The following is a 17,099-nucleotide window of genomic DNA, read 5'->3' on the forward strand; positions in this document are numbered from 1 at the left end:
AAGAGCCCTTTAAGCCCCGTACACACTATGTATCATGATGTGCACAGTGTTGAACAGATGTGTTGAAAAACGACTTTTTCAACATGAAGCCGCATCACCAATGTATTGAGGGGCTGGAGCGATTTCAAATGACTGCTCAGTGATGCGTCATCATTCAGAGTGGTAGGACGTCCTCTCAGCTCCAGCACTGATGGCTCGTTAACACCCCCCACCAAGCCCCTTGAGTGGACAAGACCAACACACTACGTTTTATTGAATTGCTGGAGCATCCATCTGTTTGGAACATCAAGTGAGCAGTGTTGCAGTGCAGTTTAGCCGCTAGTAATTTTATTCAACACCACTCCTGCATCACTGGCTCATACATGAGGGATAGTGTGTACAGGGCGTTAGAGAGTCTTCTTCTGAACTAGTTTCATGAAAGGATTTTGTCATCTTTATTTAATGATTTACTGAATGATATCCTCCTTATGTGTATTAATGAGGGCTTTTCATCAGCATTTGTCTGAAGCAAATGCTATAGTACTTATCATTGTTTTTAACCTGTCATTTAGGTAATATATCTTAATGTGTGCTTAAATTGATATACAGGCATTCCCTGGGTTACGACGGGGGTTCTGTTCTTGAGACGCGTTGTAACCCAAAAATTGTCATAAGGCGGAACATCACCAAAAATCCTAAGAAAACCTTACTTTTAATGCTTTGGGTGCATTCAAATCTATGTAAACTGCATTCTTATTGCATTTTGCAATAAAAAAAACCTTCAAATATTGATTATTTTGCATTTTTGGTGTCATATTTCTTATGCTAGATGAGCATTGTAGGCGTCGTAACCCCGGAACATGCGTCGTAACTTGGGAAATAATTTCTGATGAATATAATTGAAAAGCGCCTTAACCTCAGAATGTTGTAAGCCAAACCCGTCGTAACCCGGGGACTGCCTGTATAAGTACTTTTTCAATATAAAGAGCATCCAGATATTGTCTGGAACATTTGAATTGTTAGTATATTTCAATTTCTTATGTTTGTCTCCTGAGCAAATGCTTTAATAAGCACCGTCTTTTCTGTGTACCCCTCTCCTACCCCTCTCCCCCCTTCTCTCCCACTAAGTCATTTAGCATTCCAATATTCTGCTTGATACCAAATAACTTATAATCATTCATTCATTCAAGTTTTGCATAACAAAGGGATTTTGACGTAGGAAAAATCTATTTCTGGGGGAAGACCTGTGTCGCCCTATGAAAAATCCCTGTTATTCATTTTCCCAGTATAAATAGCTCTATTATATACCAGAGAAAAAGCTAACATAGTTATGCTGAGGTTACTACCCCCAGCGCGATCACCCAAAGGGTGTCGGTATAGTATAGGGGCGATGTGTTACCACTTTTTGTTGAAGGGCATTACTACCTTTTAAAGAGTGTAGTGTGATTACATACCCCATGCCTCAAGTCAAAATTATTTTGCTTTTTATAGAGTTTTTTTGCATGGCCCACGAAGCTTTTGTTGATATGATTCAGTGAAGAGATTGTAAAGAAAACTTTTTTTCCACAGGTAGAACGAGAACAAGGCAGTGTGAAGGACGTTACACTGTCAACCTAGCCCTGACAAATGTTCTTAACAAGCCATTTAAGCTAGCAGCCCACCTCACCACACCTCATGAAGGATTCAAGGAAATCACTTTTGAAATGAATATACGGTGTGCAAAACTTCTTATATGAAGTCTTTTACTTTTACAGTGGTCCCCCCTCCCGTATTCGCGGGGGATGTGTACCAGATCCTCCTCTCCCCCGCAAATAGTTAGAACCCGCAAATAGTTGGAACCCCTATAATAAAACCGCTTAAAACAGCCAATTGTGTTAGTTAAAACTCAAGAAAAACTCACTTAAATAGTTTATACCTGGTTTTTTTAATAGTTTTATCACAAAAAGTGCATTTTATTATGAAATTGATAAGTTAAAAACAGGAAGTTGTGGATATTTCTCATAGAAAAATACTGCAAATAGGTGAATAACAGGGGGAAATGTTCCAGAGAGAAATCCGGGAATGCATGATTCCACAAATCCAGAGAACAAGAATACGGGAGGTCCACTGTATTCAGTTTGACTTTTAATATAGTAATGTAATAATATGCATTTATTAGTTAATTCAGATAATTTTAATTTCCATTCCCATAAATAATTTGAGCTTTTCTTGTTATTTCCACCTAAATTTTTCTTAGTGGAGTTTTGAGAAGGTGTGAGTTCACAGTTGAAAGGGAAAAATAACAAAGTATTTAAACATTATTTCGATATATTTATTCAATGAAATCTTATCTATTTATCTTTATATTAATGTTCCTTGCTGGCCGAGTGATTTTCGCGCTTGGCTGCCAATCTGGTGGTCGGAAGTTCGAATCCCGGCTCGGCCAACGTGGAATCAGAGTAATTTATTTCTGGTCATAGAAATTCATTTCTCGATATAGTGTGGTTCGGATCCTGCAATAAGCTGTAGGTCTCGTTGCTAATTGGTTCCTAGTCCGTTAAAATATCTAATCCTTCGGGCCAGCCCTAGGAGAGCTGTTAATCAGCTCAGTGATCTGATAAAACTAAGATATACTTAACTTTTATTCATATTAATGACAGCTGACATTTTATCCAGACGTTTCCGAGCTCCGTATTACTTGAAAGTTGGATGGGGAACGGCACAGGAGTCACGTAGTGTGGACATCGAGTTCAGGAAGCTGTCGATCAGTGAGGTGCAGGGTGTGTTTTTGTTTAACTTCAATGATGACCAGGGAACTAAGAATTACTTCACTCTTGACCTTGATGTGATAAACCATTCAACAGATGATAAAATTGATGTCTCATTGACTGCAGATGCCAAGAGTAATAACGATTATCTTGAGTGAGTATTGAAGTATCATTCTAAAGGGTCCACAATAATACAAAGTGTTAAGAGTCCGTGTATAATTTTTAAGACTTAAAGTTTTAAAAATTATACACGGACTCTTAACACTTTGTATTATTGTGGACCCTTTAGAACATTATATATACTCTCGCGATAGAGAGTTTTTCCCTATTGAAGTATCATTGTGAAATGAGCATTGGAAAATTGCTCTCTATTCTGTGAAATTATAAGCAGGTTAAAATTTGACACAACAGTTACCACAAGCATTTGAATATGAAAGTTTAAATGCATGGTAAAGAATTAATATCAGTATAAGAGACTTAGAGGAAATTGCCAGTTTAAATATTTTCATATTACTATTATGGAAACTGAAAGTATTATAACTTTGATAGTAAGTAATTGAATAAGCCTTTAGGGTTAACTTGGATTTATTGTGTATGTGGTAATTCTCTACCATAATTTCATATATTTTCTAACACAAGCATCAGATATGCACTGAAACAACAGAGATGGATCGTAGTATTTATTTATTTAACAGTGTTTTAGCTCAGTTTTTACCTGATTTTGACTTTAATTTTTTATTATTCTTTATTATCCCTGAAACAAAGGCTTTGATATTTTCTCTGTTATCCAACATAGCCATTATTATACAGCCAGTAAAACTGAAACAACAAAGAGCCATTATTATACAGCCAGTAAAACTGAAACAACAAAGATTTCAAATATACTGTCTCTATGATAATGGCTATGTTGGCTAATATAGAAAATATTGAATGAAAAACAAAACCAAGTAAAAACTGAGCCAGAACATTGTTAGGTAAATGAATACTCTGATCTGTTCATATATTTTTAAGGTGCCTTTCTTCCTCATAGCCCACTGATCAAATCACCAAAAGGACTGGCCAATCAAGTCTATAGGCTCTTATGGGCACAATATTGGTTAGAATCCCTGTATGTTTGATTACTTGACAAGTAGTTTGGTTCTCCACAAATATGCATCCCAGATATACTTTGAAGATTTTGACTGCTTGTGTGTGTGTGTGTAGTATTTCAACACTATGTAAGGGTGCAAGGCTGCAAATACCTTGTGTTCTTATTCTTGCATAATTTATTCTGTAAGACATCTACTTTCTAACAGCTCTCTTTTGTTATCTGTGCAGATTGTATGTCAGTAAAGTGATGATAATTTTGAATTTAATTAATTACTTCATCCACTTACTAAAAGCTAGGGCATAATTTAATGACATAATTGAAATTGATGTATAATGTTTTTGAACAAATCCCCCTACTTATGTTTAATTTTGCAGCCATGTGGTGATGAAAGCAACTGTTCGACAAGTAACAGTGGATCCAGGAGAACTTGGTTTGTACCTGCTTTGGCCTGGTGCTGATCCAATCTCCTTCAAGGCTATTGCTGAACACTATGATGACTTCCAGATCATAAAACCAACTGTTATACTAGATTTGACCAGGTCTAACTATAGTTTTGCTGGTGAGGTATGCCTACTAATGATTTGATTTCTAAATCTTAAGCTGTTGCATATATAATAAACTTGAGGTACTGGTTCTGAGTCTTGTGGCTGTTAATGAAAATATAAAGAAATAAATTATTCTTAGTCTAGGAATGGCTTGTTATTTTTTTTCAGATGAGAAAGAAGGGTAATCAGTTGAACATGACAGGCGTGTTGCAATGGGAACAAGGGGATTCAGGACCTCAGCGAGTGGTATTGCACACTGCTTTCACAGTTGCTGGCAATGCTGTTGATGGAGAACTGACTTTGGATTTGCCAATGGTTCCCAAATGGAAGGAAAATAATGCTGTTATCCACTATGAGACTCTTGAAAATAGGAGGTTGTTCAGGTAAATGCATATTATCATATCTTACATAATAAAATAAATAGTTTTCAAAATTCAACTGTTTTAAAAGTTTATGTTCTTATGTATAAAAATTTCTTGCACCCCTCTACAACCACCCATACTGTCACATACATAGGATATGTACCAAACTACGTAGTTCAAAATTGATAAGTCCTGAAACCATACTTTGTACCTACTTGGATTTTGCTGTTTAGCCTTTAAGTTTCTCGCAACTACGTACCTGCTCTGTGTGGCTTTAAAGAATCTAGGCTAAAACTTCTGTGCAGATAACCTTAAATATCATGTCATAGTAATCTAGACCTCAATCCTCTGTATATTACTCTGTGAAATGTGTAACACAGAGATGAAAAGGTGTCTATCAATTTTATTGGATTTTATAAACATGCTTTCAGTTTAGTTAGATTATTGTGTTTTATTCATGTAAGTAAAATTTGGTCTGGTTTGTAGGAAACTGGACATCTGTCACATTCTTAACTTTTTGTGAACAAATAGTCAAATATTAAAGAACAAAATTTTATAGACAGGAGGCAATGATTTACTAAATTCATTCATTATAAAGTAGCCACTGTAGTTTTTATTCAGTTGGTCAGAGTTCCCTCTAACAAAAGCTGATCATTCGTTTTACTTTTTACCCTGGTAGACACAGGTGGACTAGGGTATTGATTAGCTCGGAAAGGTGGAAGCATTTCTTGGTCACACGGGGCCTTGTATCCACTATTTGGTCTACTTAAATAACACTGCACTTAATGATTTTATGATTTACTCATTCTTGTATTTCCTCTGACTACCAGGTTTTCTATTTTACATCACTTATATCCGATGTAACCAAAACTCGGTATTGTGCGTAAGGTTTCCTGTGTCTACAGAAATAATGGTTTTGTTACGCATGATTCAGATCTTTGATTGTATAATTATGTATTAAGTTATTGTTCACTAGTGAGAATTATCAGCTATGAGATCAGATTGCTGAAAGTGGTTCCCTTTTCCCCAACATTGGTAAATATGATTTAGGTCACTACCAGAAGTTGTACGTACCATGTACACCAATTTAAATGTGCATTTTTTCTACAGGTAATTTCAATAACATATTGCCTTTATCTCCTGCCTGCATCTCACTTTGCTGAGCATTAGCTTCCATGTTGAAGTAAGGTGCAAATGTTGTCACAATGCTTGGTACAGAAGTTTTTAATTTCCTTTATTGTTGTTGAGTTGAACTGTTAAATTATCTTCCCGCAAGTACTGTTGACTCCAGAGCTTACAATTTATTAATACTGTAATCGTACATACTTCAAAGGATCATGTACCATTGTCGTAGTGCATGTTCCTTATTTTTCCTTTTCCTCGTTTTCTACGTATACATACATATATGTAATGTATTCTTTGGAAGTCTGTGGTTACGCAACAGCCAAGTAAAAATATATGGCCATGACTGAACATATGCCAAAAACATTTCATGCATAGCAGCTATGACATGCAAAGAACTCTAGTTTTGAAGAGTCCATTGAAGCCTATGAGCTTAAAGATGTCACCTGCTTCTGGAACTCAAGTTACCCAGTTCATTTTTAAAAGTTTTTAAACTCTGCCTTTGTTTTTCAGCCTTGTGAGAATATGAATTTCAGTTGTAGATATCACCACCTGATTATGAACCTGCCTACCCTGCTACTGTTGATGGCTGATAAATAATTCAGGAAAAGTCTTTTGGGAAATATTTGTGTAGATTATAGATTGAATATCCACTATTGGTTACTGGTATTAAAATTATCCAAATTTGGTGTGTTGAGGGAAACAGGTGTTATATTGCTTTACTCTTGTGTATTTAATATTTTATTATTACTTTGTTGGTTTTTAGCTTCTCAACGGTACATTTACACTAGGAAATATGAAACAATAAATTAAAGTGATATTTTCAATAACTACTGAAACTAGTGCAATTGTTCAATGTTGAATTTTTGTTGCAGGGTAAATTTAGAAACAGGAAATGAAGTAACAACAATTACAGGTAGTATGTTAGGTGATCGTTTCCCAGGAGGAGATGGTGAAATTACTGTATCTTCAACAGCGATGTGGGAGAAACAGCCGCTCACTTTGAATTTCAAGCAGGTATGTGCTTGAAGTTTTCAAGATGTGTCGTAGATTTCATTCACAGTTTATCCTTGATCATATTCTAAGAAAGATCTCTAACCTCAATTGTCTAAGAATGGGAGAAAATATCTGCTCTGAAGGCTAATTCCTCTCAGAGCCAGAGTCCCTAATTTCCAGGGTAATTTTAGGGATGGAATTTTTTGCCAAAAAATTACTGTCTGTGGCTCTGATGATTTGATCTCATTCTTTGCAGCTATCTTTTAGGGTTGTATCCAGATGTATTAGTTTAATTTGCCTTGACAGCCAGCAGCACATAGTAGTAATGAAATGCTGGAATAAGGTACAGTAATTTATAAAAGGGTAAATTTGAACTCATTAAAAATTTTCTTGGTGTAGTGTATAGTAGGGTCATCAGACATATTTGTTTAATAAGATAAGTAATAATTATTAGTGATGAAAGTTTTCAAACTGTTTAAGCAGCATTTTTATAAGTTAATGCTGATAACAAGAGTTGCAGCCCAAGGATCAGGTGCTGTCTGAATATTTCTGTGTTTTACATAACCAAACCCCTTTGGGCTAGTCTAGTGAGCATAAGAATGGCGACATATTGGTCTTGTTATACTGTATATTAACAATCATAATAATCTAGGTATTTTTTGTGAGGTTCAAATTTTCATGACATCAATTTGCTGTCTAATCCCTTATTAAACAGTGTCTTTCATCTGAGATATGATATATATATATATATATATAATATATATATATATATATATTATATATATATATATATATTATATATATACAAAATATATATATATACATATATATATATATATATATGTGTGTGTGTGTGTGTGTGTGTACTAATTCAATATCATTTGAACATCTTCAAGTGATAATCAATTGCAGTTTTCATAGTTTCAATATTAAAAAATCTGCTACTCTTTCAAACTTACCACTATTCAAACTATAATTTTTATTTTAGATAATAGTTTATACAGTATGAAGGTTTAAAATTTTTATGATAATTTGACATGTGGATGGCATTCCACCAATTCAAGATTAACACTGTATGCAAATTGATTAAAAACTACATCAAACTAATGCAGTTTTGGATTGAAAATTCAGTACGTAATTGGTGCTTCTTAGGTCAATCATAGTGCTCTGAAATATAGGATATCTTCGAGCTGAACTTAAAGGACGCTTTGTTTGTAGGGTAACTTACAGAAAAATATGTAATTACGTACTGGATTAAGATGCGTATATGGTTATGAGAAAGAAATTTGCAAAGTACGCAGTAACTTCACATTTGAAACCTATTGTCTCTGATAAATGTCTTGCTTTTGTAGGCTGATTTGATTAAAAATTTAATTTTACTGTTGCCCCCAGGAACTTACAGAGCGGCTACGAAGGTGATTACCACTTAGAGTGGCCTCACCGCAACAACAAATCAGAGCCCTGGGGTCGAAGTCCGGTTGTAGCTTCCCTTAAACATACATTTTTACAAGCTGGTCATCGTGGGACATTAAAGATAACAGCTGCATTCACACAAAACGAGCCTGTTCAGATTGATTATGGCTTTAAGGTATGTACATAATAGTATTCCACAAATAAGTAGGGATGGTGATTATGTGTTAGTTTATCCAGTTAATGTCAAAACATCATAGTTCATTGACATCATGATGTGTAGATGATCTTAATGAAATCTGTTCCAGCCATATTACTCATTTTGTTGTAGATTAATGAAAATATGTCGCATTTTTATGTAGCAAAAGGGATGTGCTAAGATATATTATCTGAATTAGTATTAACTAGATTCTGATACTATGTGTTTGATTTGGTTGACAGTTTTGTTAAAATTTCAGTTCCCTGCAAGTGGAGATGTCACAATTGAACTGGGATGTGCTTATAATTTAGTAAACGTAAAGGTAAAAGTAGATCGAGTAACTGTGATTCTATCAGAAGGAGTTTACAAGCAGAGGACATCCTTTGAGTTTGACAATCTTCTCTGGCCTTTTGGCTTTTCCTCTACAAAAGAATCTAAAAGAAAATCAAGCACAGAATTGGAAGTAAGTATAGAATTTAAGATCCTTATGTAGATTTAAAATCTTTATGCAGTTACCTCCATCAGTGAATTATTATGTACGTAAATGGTATTGTCAGATTGCTTTAAATTCCATTCCAATATATTCATGTAAGATATGAATTGGATTCTTTAAATTCCTTTGCATTTTTATTTCAGAAAATGACAACCTTGGAGCTGTATGATCTCTCCGACCCGAATAGAAAAGTTACACTTGCCTTCAAGCACAATTCTGCCATATCAGGAAGGCAGTTCATAATCAAAGGTTTTTCTTTATTATTATTTGGTTATAGGTATATACGTATAGCTTCTCAAAGACTGGTTTAATATCCAGAACATTAATTGTATTTCAGCCACATTGCTCATACTTGGTTTACAAGTTACCACACATGTAAATACGTACTAGGCAGTTTGGATTTTTAAGTTTTATGATAATTTTCACAAAAAATAAATATGTATACCGAATGGATTTAACATTTGTACTCATGGTTTACTTCATCCTGCACAGGCAATGCACTGGACCGTGAAATAGTACTAATCATGGGATATGACTTGACGCCTGATCATTTTCGTACCAATTTCTTACTTTCATGGTCTAAAGATGAGAGAATAGCATTTGATATTAATTGGAAGGATATTTCAAAGGTAAGGACCTCATTCTGATATACAAAATCTTATATATTTTTGTACATCATTGAGAGTATCACAATGGATTTGATGTGACTCAACCCCAACCTCAACATTAAGTGAGAAAATTGTCTTACACTCTTTATATATAGATATAAAGATATGCAACTTTACTACATCATTGTGGATATCCTTTTCCCTATCATCAATGATACTGCAAGGTTTAGATAATGATACATTATAGTTTTATATGTTTTAAGCATGGTTTATTTGAAAAACCACATCATCATCATCCAGACAAAAAGATAACATTTGAGGGACATTCTTAGTTTTACAAATGTCAGTAAATGAAATATGCTTTAATGTTTATTGTAAAGGATGAACTGCTTAATAACAGCCTATGATATCTTCTTTCTTACGTTGTTGAATGCATATGTTGATGTCCAAGTTCAACAGAACATTTGATCTGCATAACTGGAGAATATACAAATGGAACTTTTCCTTTGCAGGGATTCACCAAAGAACATATTCTCACAGGAAAGTTTTCACAGCCATATCGCACAGTACTTTTGGATGGCTACTACAGAAGGTCACCTTATGGACTGGATGCTTTTGTTAAATATAATTGGGATTTTGAAAATACGAGGTAAGAAAATGAAGCGATATTTTGACCATCCTGAATTTTTAGGTAATTTGATTGCTTACTTCATAAACAATCAAAGGATGCAAATAATTTCATAATTATTTAACAAAAATTAGAAGTATTTGATAAATAATATTGGAGCATTATGCAGTTGATAGAAGTGTAACGATTTTTATCCTTGACATTTGGGTTATTTCATTGTGTATTAGAGACTTTATCATGCATCTAAAAAGAATTTTTTGGTGAGAGTGGGGTAGGGTGGTGTAAAGAAATACAAGTACATATCAGTTAATCCAGTGGACTGTTTTTCTCTTACTGTTCCAGCAAATCAGAGGAAATCATTGGTAAAGTAAGTTATGTAGATGAAAGTGGAGCCCGGCAAGTACTTCACAAGGCTTTTGTTAGTCTTCAGCATCCTTTGCTGGCAAAGGTAAGTTGTACTTGATTGTAGTAAACTAGTGCTAGATTTTAAGTAAGGAAACACTGTCTTAGTGAAAAGTTGCCTTTTTTTGCAGGAAATAAACTCGAATACTTTGCAGGAAGATTTTTTTATGCAATTTATCAGCCAGAGCTGGTGAGGACAGCAGTTACCCAAATTATGAGGGCTTAAGGATAGGTCATTAACATCTTGGCCTTATCTGATGACAGAATTGTAGAACACTGAACCATCTGAACTTATGTGGAAAGATATTTCAGTAACTCAGCATCGATTGTAAATACTAATGATTGTGCTTCTAAATATTCAGACTGCACTCCTTTGGCAGCACAGCATGACCATAATTCTGCATTTACTGCTATATACTCACTAGATAGATGATAAATAGCAAAGGTCCAAGAACACTACCTTGAAAAACTTGTGAAATGCCATTACTCAAGTTATTACACAGTCCATCGACACAGACTTTTGGTTCTGCCTATTAGGAATTCATTTGAAATATTAATGAAAGATCCACAAGTTTCCTTAGCTTGTAATTCAGAATTCAATCACACAGTCAAAGGCTGCACTAAAATCTAGACCAACCATGGATGCCTTTGCACCTTCAAGGGCACTGCAAAACAGTAGATATTTGCAAGAGTGCATCACAATTACCAAGGCCTTTACCAATCCTAAACTGTAATGCTAGTAGCTGTGTGTTATTTCCAAGAAACTTAGAGACTCATAGAGAGCAGGTTCTCAAAAACCTCTCATAAAACTGGTAATTGAAATCAGACTACATTATTCAGAGGGGCTTGAGGATGTACTAAGTCCCATAGGTAATGCAATAATGTTTCCCTTCCTCCAAAGAAAGGGAAAACTTGAAAGTCCAAATAATCTGAGAACAGTGGCAGTCTTAGGAGTGATGAAATATACTTTTTTTTACACTGGAAAGATCCCATTAGGGTCTGTGCCACCATTACTGTCGAGGCTCAGAAGTAAAGTCTTGGCTTTTTTTACCTGAAGGGAATCGAACACAAATTAGGCTCTGGAAAGCATGACCAACAAGGACTCAGCACACTACATATTTGCTCACAAAGACTTGAGCCTTTTGTCTAGGGGAGCATACAGCAGTTCCATCAGCTCCCACAAGAAGAGGCATGCTTGAATCAACTTCAAAAAGGTGATGACTTGAGGGTAGACCACCACTTAAGGTCATCACCACTGCCTAACTTAGTTTTGATTCAGCTCTTCACTTTTATTTTGCACAGAAACAACCACTTTAATGAGCATTTGTTTATGAAAATGTGGTCCACAACTCCAGTGAGTCATAAAACATCCTAATTTCAAAGATCTATCACTTTATCCAGAGATTTCTATTTTATTTTTATTTGCAGGATGTAACCTTAGCTGGTGAGGTGAGACAGAACCGGGAAGAGTTGTTAGCTCTGCAGGTAAAGCTCGAGTATTCTCCAGAGGAAACCAAAGATGTAGTGTTTGACTTTATTGTTTCTGATGACTCAAGCCAACCTACCACCCGGGTATTCAACACAAAAGCTGCAGCACAGCACCTTGATTCAAAGTACGTCTTCAAGAGCAACGGTGTTGTGATTTTGATTGTGCATTGTATGTAATTAGCAGATATTTTTAGGAGGATATGAACTACAAGTGAGAGGAATATGACAAAAAAATGTAGGTCGTAAGAGAGTAAGAAACATACCTCTTCCTCTGAGGAAGAAGTTTATGTGAATCCTTAGTTAAACCTATAGCATAGGTTAGGATTATACCAATTTCAGTTTTGATTGCACCATTAAAGCTAACTTCATTTAAAGAAAGATGAAAAAGATTCAGAAAATGTTTTGAGGAAAGAGGATTTTGGTTTTTACATGAGTGAATATATTGTTAGGTAAATCTCTTTCAGACTTTTTAGCATAAGTGAGGATACTGCAGTGTCATTTTGAAATTGAATTGATAAATAACCTGAATTAATATTGCAGATCTGTACTTTTTTACTCGGTTCAGTTCATTTCATACAATGGTATTCGTCTTGAAAGGCATAAATCTGTACGTATTTAAACCTTTTATTGTGATTAATGAGAAAATAATATGTCAGAACAGGGTTACCAAGATATCCAAGCTAATCACTGAAATGTTCAATGTGAGTAGAAAAGATTCATTAGGTGTGGTGTTTGGTATCAGTGGCAGAGATGGTTTCACTGCTAGATCGATTTTGCTGTGCTCTCAGCTGATTCTTGCTGTTTTTGGTTTATGGCAGTAGACTCCAAAATAATTTTTGTACAAATGTAGACATGTTAGTGCAACAGATGAAATTAATTTTTCATTAAAATACTTCAGTTAATGATACAAACAAAATTTGGTGCATATCTTCTCCATACGCCACTTTTTTAAAATTTTCGGGTGTCCACTCAAAATTCCAAAATTGCTACCATTTTCAAGATGGCCACTAATCAATGTTTTAACATGGGACTCATTTGCCTCTTGCCATGTTTTTATACATCTGGTTTGGTTATACGTACACATTTTAGGCAAAGTCATCATGCATCTTTAAAATATTATATTCATTTTAGGCTTAAAACAAGACATTGAGACAGTGGTCGAACATAGAGAAGCTACCTTGTTATCATACGTACTCCATTATAGTCTTGTGCTTTTATGGTGTCCCTTCCGAAGATGTAATCAATAATAGTCCTCATAAATGTGGGCATAGATAAAAATTTTATGTTTCTATCTTTCATAGTAACACAGTTATTTAGCAAAATGTTTCATGGTGCCCATTTTGTACACCATCTTTATCACAATGATAAATATGAATTTCATGATTGGAGCAATACAGTATAGAAAATGAGATCTAGGAAGATTACTAGAAAAATTGTGGAGCTTTGTAGATAATATTGTAAATTAGCTTAGATAACACATTTCTTGAAATTATATCAATTAAAACCTTTCTTTTATGTGCTTAGCGATGTCAAAATGAAACAAATAACCATATCCTGAAATTTTTTACATTTGTGAGGCATGAATATGCATTGTGTTGGTGTATATTTAGTAATGTATATGATCTTTTCCAGGTTACTCGTTCAAACAAATGGATCACTTACTCTAGATGAAGGAAAATACTCTTTATTACAGCATTTCCTCTATACGAATAAGACTGACTACACTCACACTGCATATTTTGTGACCATTGTGGACACACTGGAACAGACTTTGCAGACATCGGTAAGTAAGAGTGTTGCAGTGTTATCCTCTTAATTGCAAAGTTTTGTATATTTTTCTTATTAACCTAGTTGTAGGTTAAATAGGTTAAATGTTAAAAGGTCAGATGAGGCACTTGATGAATATAGATATTTTCTAAAACTTGTGGCCACAGTCATGTAATGGTATTTGCTTGCTTGTGATGTGATTTCTAAGATAATTTTGGGCCCTGTGCTACATAAAAAACACTAAATTGTATTAGATGGTTCAGTAATTCTTTACCAGGAATTTTTTTTTCTTTTCTAAGAATTAGTTTGTAAGTATTGTTGATTATGCCTCTTCAAATTTTTACAATTACAGCTTGACACTTGGAGGAAGTTGGTAGACATTCATGTGGGAATGGAGCATGACACAGAAGGACAATGGACCATCGCAGCCACCAGTGTGCCAGACCAGGATGTGCCACTGATGACATACCTGCAAGTGCATCCCTCTCATCCAATCATCACCATCACTTTTGACAACCTTCTATCGAATGACACTTCTTATGACACCTCATTCCCTAGATGTAAGACTTCTACCTAACTCTCGTTCCATGGAGACGAGACTTCTGCACTTCATTCATTCCTCTAAGCATAACCTTTCCTCACAAGATTTGGGTAGTTCATTCACCATTTGAGATTCCAATGCATTTTTAGCCTCAAGTGCTTACCCAGTGGAGGCCGATTGCATTAGGGCCAAAAGTTGGTTCTTGCGCTCTCGGTTCTAAATTGATAATGTATAAATGGAACATTATACTGAGTGGCAGTAGAACATCATATCCTCCAGTTTAAAGTGATATATACAGTCCTTCATGTAATCCCAACAACTATAATGAGATGAAATACGAATGATTGAATATATTGCCCTGTTTTATGTTCTGAAATACACTGCTTTCCAGTAGTTTCAGAATTATATTTCTTCATTTAAGATATTGCTGAACAAGTTATATTAGAGGGTGGAATTGAAGACCTGCGCCATGCTCGATTTTCCATGAAACATCGAAGACCAGCGAGGCTGAGTGAGGAAGAAGTGAAAAGTCCATTTTGGGTTTCTGATGCTCAGTTCTCCTTCAGACTGAATCATTCCCGACTTCTGACATCTTACCTGAAATGGAGACCTGAGTTAAAAGATGAAATGATGGTATAAATTTTTCAGCATATTCATTAGGATAGCTCTGCTAAGTATTTCTGGTTAGAGATAAAATGGTGCCAAGTAGTATTCATGTTAATTAGGAAAATACCAGTTGCTTAGAGATAATATTTGCCTAAAATGTAGTTTTGATCTACTCTAGCTGCCAAAAAAAAACAATTAAAATATGTGATGGCTATAATACGTACTAATATTAATCAGAGGTGACTGTGAGACAGTATTATTATGTTCACAGTAGGCCAGCAACCAGATTTTGTCCTAGTATAGCAAGTGAAGCAAGGCAATATGTTTTGCAGAGTGAACTTGGAGAGATAATTGGTGCATCGTATGACTTACGTCAGAGTGCTGAGGACTGGTTTATGATGATGGCTGCAAAAGCTGGGGATGAAGCTCTCTCAAGAATGCAGCCCATTCTGCAAGACCTGATAGATGTGTCCAAACCACTACTTGTTGATTTCAGGTACTTAAAAGTCATGAACAATGCTTTCTTACTGTTTTTAGCTATCTAAAATGTAGTCTTTTTAAACACTGATTTTCATGTTGCATACAGTGCACATCTGTATAGTTTTTATTTTTATAATGCTTTAGATTTTTTTCTATATTCGTTGAGTTGTGACATAAAAACTTTGCCCGAAATATATAAAAGGACATAGTAACAAGAATCAAAGAACTACGTAAGTACTAATTGTTGGTTGGTATCCCACAAATCTTTTTCCTGTAAACAGACAGTGATTTCTGGTATCATATACTATACTATCATGATTACTGAATTACTGCACATACAATTATTTATCAATGCTTGTAGTACAGAGAAATATGTGGATCTACTTGATGGAATAACATATTATACCTGGTTAAGCATACGGCTACCCGAAACATATGCTAGATTTGCTGCAGTAACAAGCAACATTTATAATTGACATACCTAATAGTGTTTGATTTTTTATTTTTTATTTTAGAGTTTATAATTACCATAAGCATATATATACAAAGATTATAAACCCTTGTCTGACACTTGATAATCGTTTACCTTATTAGAGGAGAGAGATAAGTTAGACAACTTTTAGTCACCTTCTTTCACTTATTCAGACTTGTCATCCTTCAGTTGGTGAACCAGGGATCAATTGCATTCAAAACCTGTCAGGAGGATACCTAACCATCAAGTAAACGTTGATAATAGTTCCTCAAAATTTAGCACATAATTCAGAGCTCGTCCTCCATTCTGACGGACGACATAGATGTCTTTGAAGGTTTCTAATTTGTATATATGCCAGTGCATTAGATTTTGATTGGTTACTCCAACATATATATATATATATATATATATATAATATATATATATAGATAGATAGATAGATATAATATATCTATCTATCTATATATATATATATATATATATATATATATATATATATATATACAACGTTGTATATAAATTCACATGCACAGGATGCCCTGCAACTTACGTGGGATCTACTCGAAGATTACTGGAGATGAGATATTGTAACCTTATGGGTTTCAGTTATAGAACAGGTCAAAGAATTAGTAATCCTGAATTTTCTAGTATCAAGAATCATGCCACCAAATGCAAAATAAATGTATCGAAACAGCACTTTTCGATAATAGGTTACACTAAAGACCCGGACCACCTGACTACCTTGGAATCGTTAATTATTAAAAGACTGGTTCCCCCATTGAATAACAACACCTCGGCTTCACCTCTACATCTGGCATAGTCAACGTCTTGGACCTGGCTCTCTCAAAAATTATTCCTTGCTTTCCTTCCATTCTATTTGGTTGGTATCTCAGTGGTTCTTCTTCTCTTTTTTTAACTTTTTATTTTTTTATTGCATTTTAACATGAATACTATTGTGAATCCTTATTTTTAGTTTTTAATATATGCATTTCTCTTTTAACAGACTGAAGATGCACAAAGTTGATGTGCGAAACGTTTTATAATAAATCTTGGCCTTCATGTGAAGTATCAATGGACATCCTGAACCTCTTATGTCTGTGCTCCTATATATATAGATATAATATATATAATATATATATATATATATTATATATATATATATAT

At 34.6% G+C, this 17,099-nt stretch overlaps 1 protein-coding gene across 1 annotated transcript in view; it reads left to right on the forward strand.

The window, feature by feature from the left end:
• The window catches only part of LOC135221858 (uncharacterized), a 120,545-nt gene that overhangs the window by 85,449 nt on the left and 17,997 nt on the right, over nucleotides 1-17,099 (forward strand). The window contains 17 exon segments of the mRNA XM_064259802.1: nucleotides 1,569-1,693; nucleotides 2,635-2,880; nucleotides 4,191-4,380; nucleotides 4,530-4,744; nucleotides 6,721-6,862; nucleotides 8,234-8,244; nucleotides 8,246-8,429; nucleotides 8,710-8,913; nucleotides 9,087-9,192; nucleotides 9,436-9,572; nucleotides 10,064-10,200; nucleotides 10,522-10,627; nucleotides 12,010-12,194; nucleotides 13,702-13,852; nucleotides 14,189-14,396; nucleotides 14,799-15,010; nucleotides 15,316-15,479. Of these exon segments, the coding sequence (XP_064115872.1) occupies nucleotides 1,569-1,693; nucleotides 2,635-2,880; nucleotides 4,191-4,380; nucleotides 4,530-4,744; nucleotides 6,721-6,862; nucleotides 8,234-8,244; nucleotides 8,246-8,429; nucleotides 8,710-8,913; nucleotides 9,087-9,192; nucleotides 9,436-9,572; nucleotides 10,064-10,200; nucleotides 10,522-10,627; nucleotides 12,010-12,194; nucleotides 13,702-13,852; nucleotides 14,189-14,396; nucleotides 14,799-15,010; nucleotides 15,316-15,479 (2,723 nt within the window).

This window comes from Macrobrachium nipponense, chromosome 3 (genome assembly GCF_015104395.2).
Source record: "Macrobrachium nipponense isolate FS-2020 chromosome 3, ASM1510439v2, whole genome shotgun sequence".
Lineage (NCBI taxonomy): Eukaryota > Metazoa > Arthropoda > Malacostraca > Decapoda > Palaemonidae > Macrobrachium > Macrobrachium nipponense.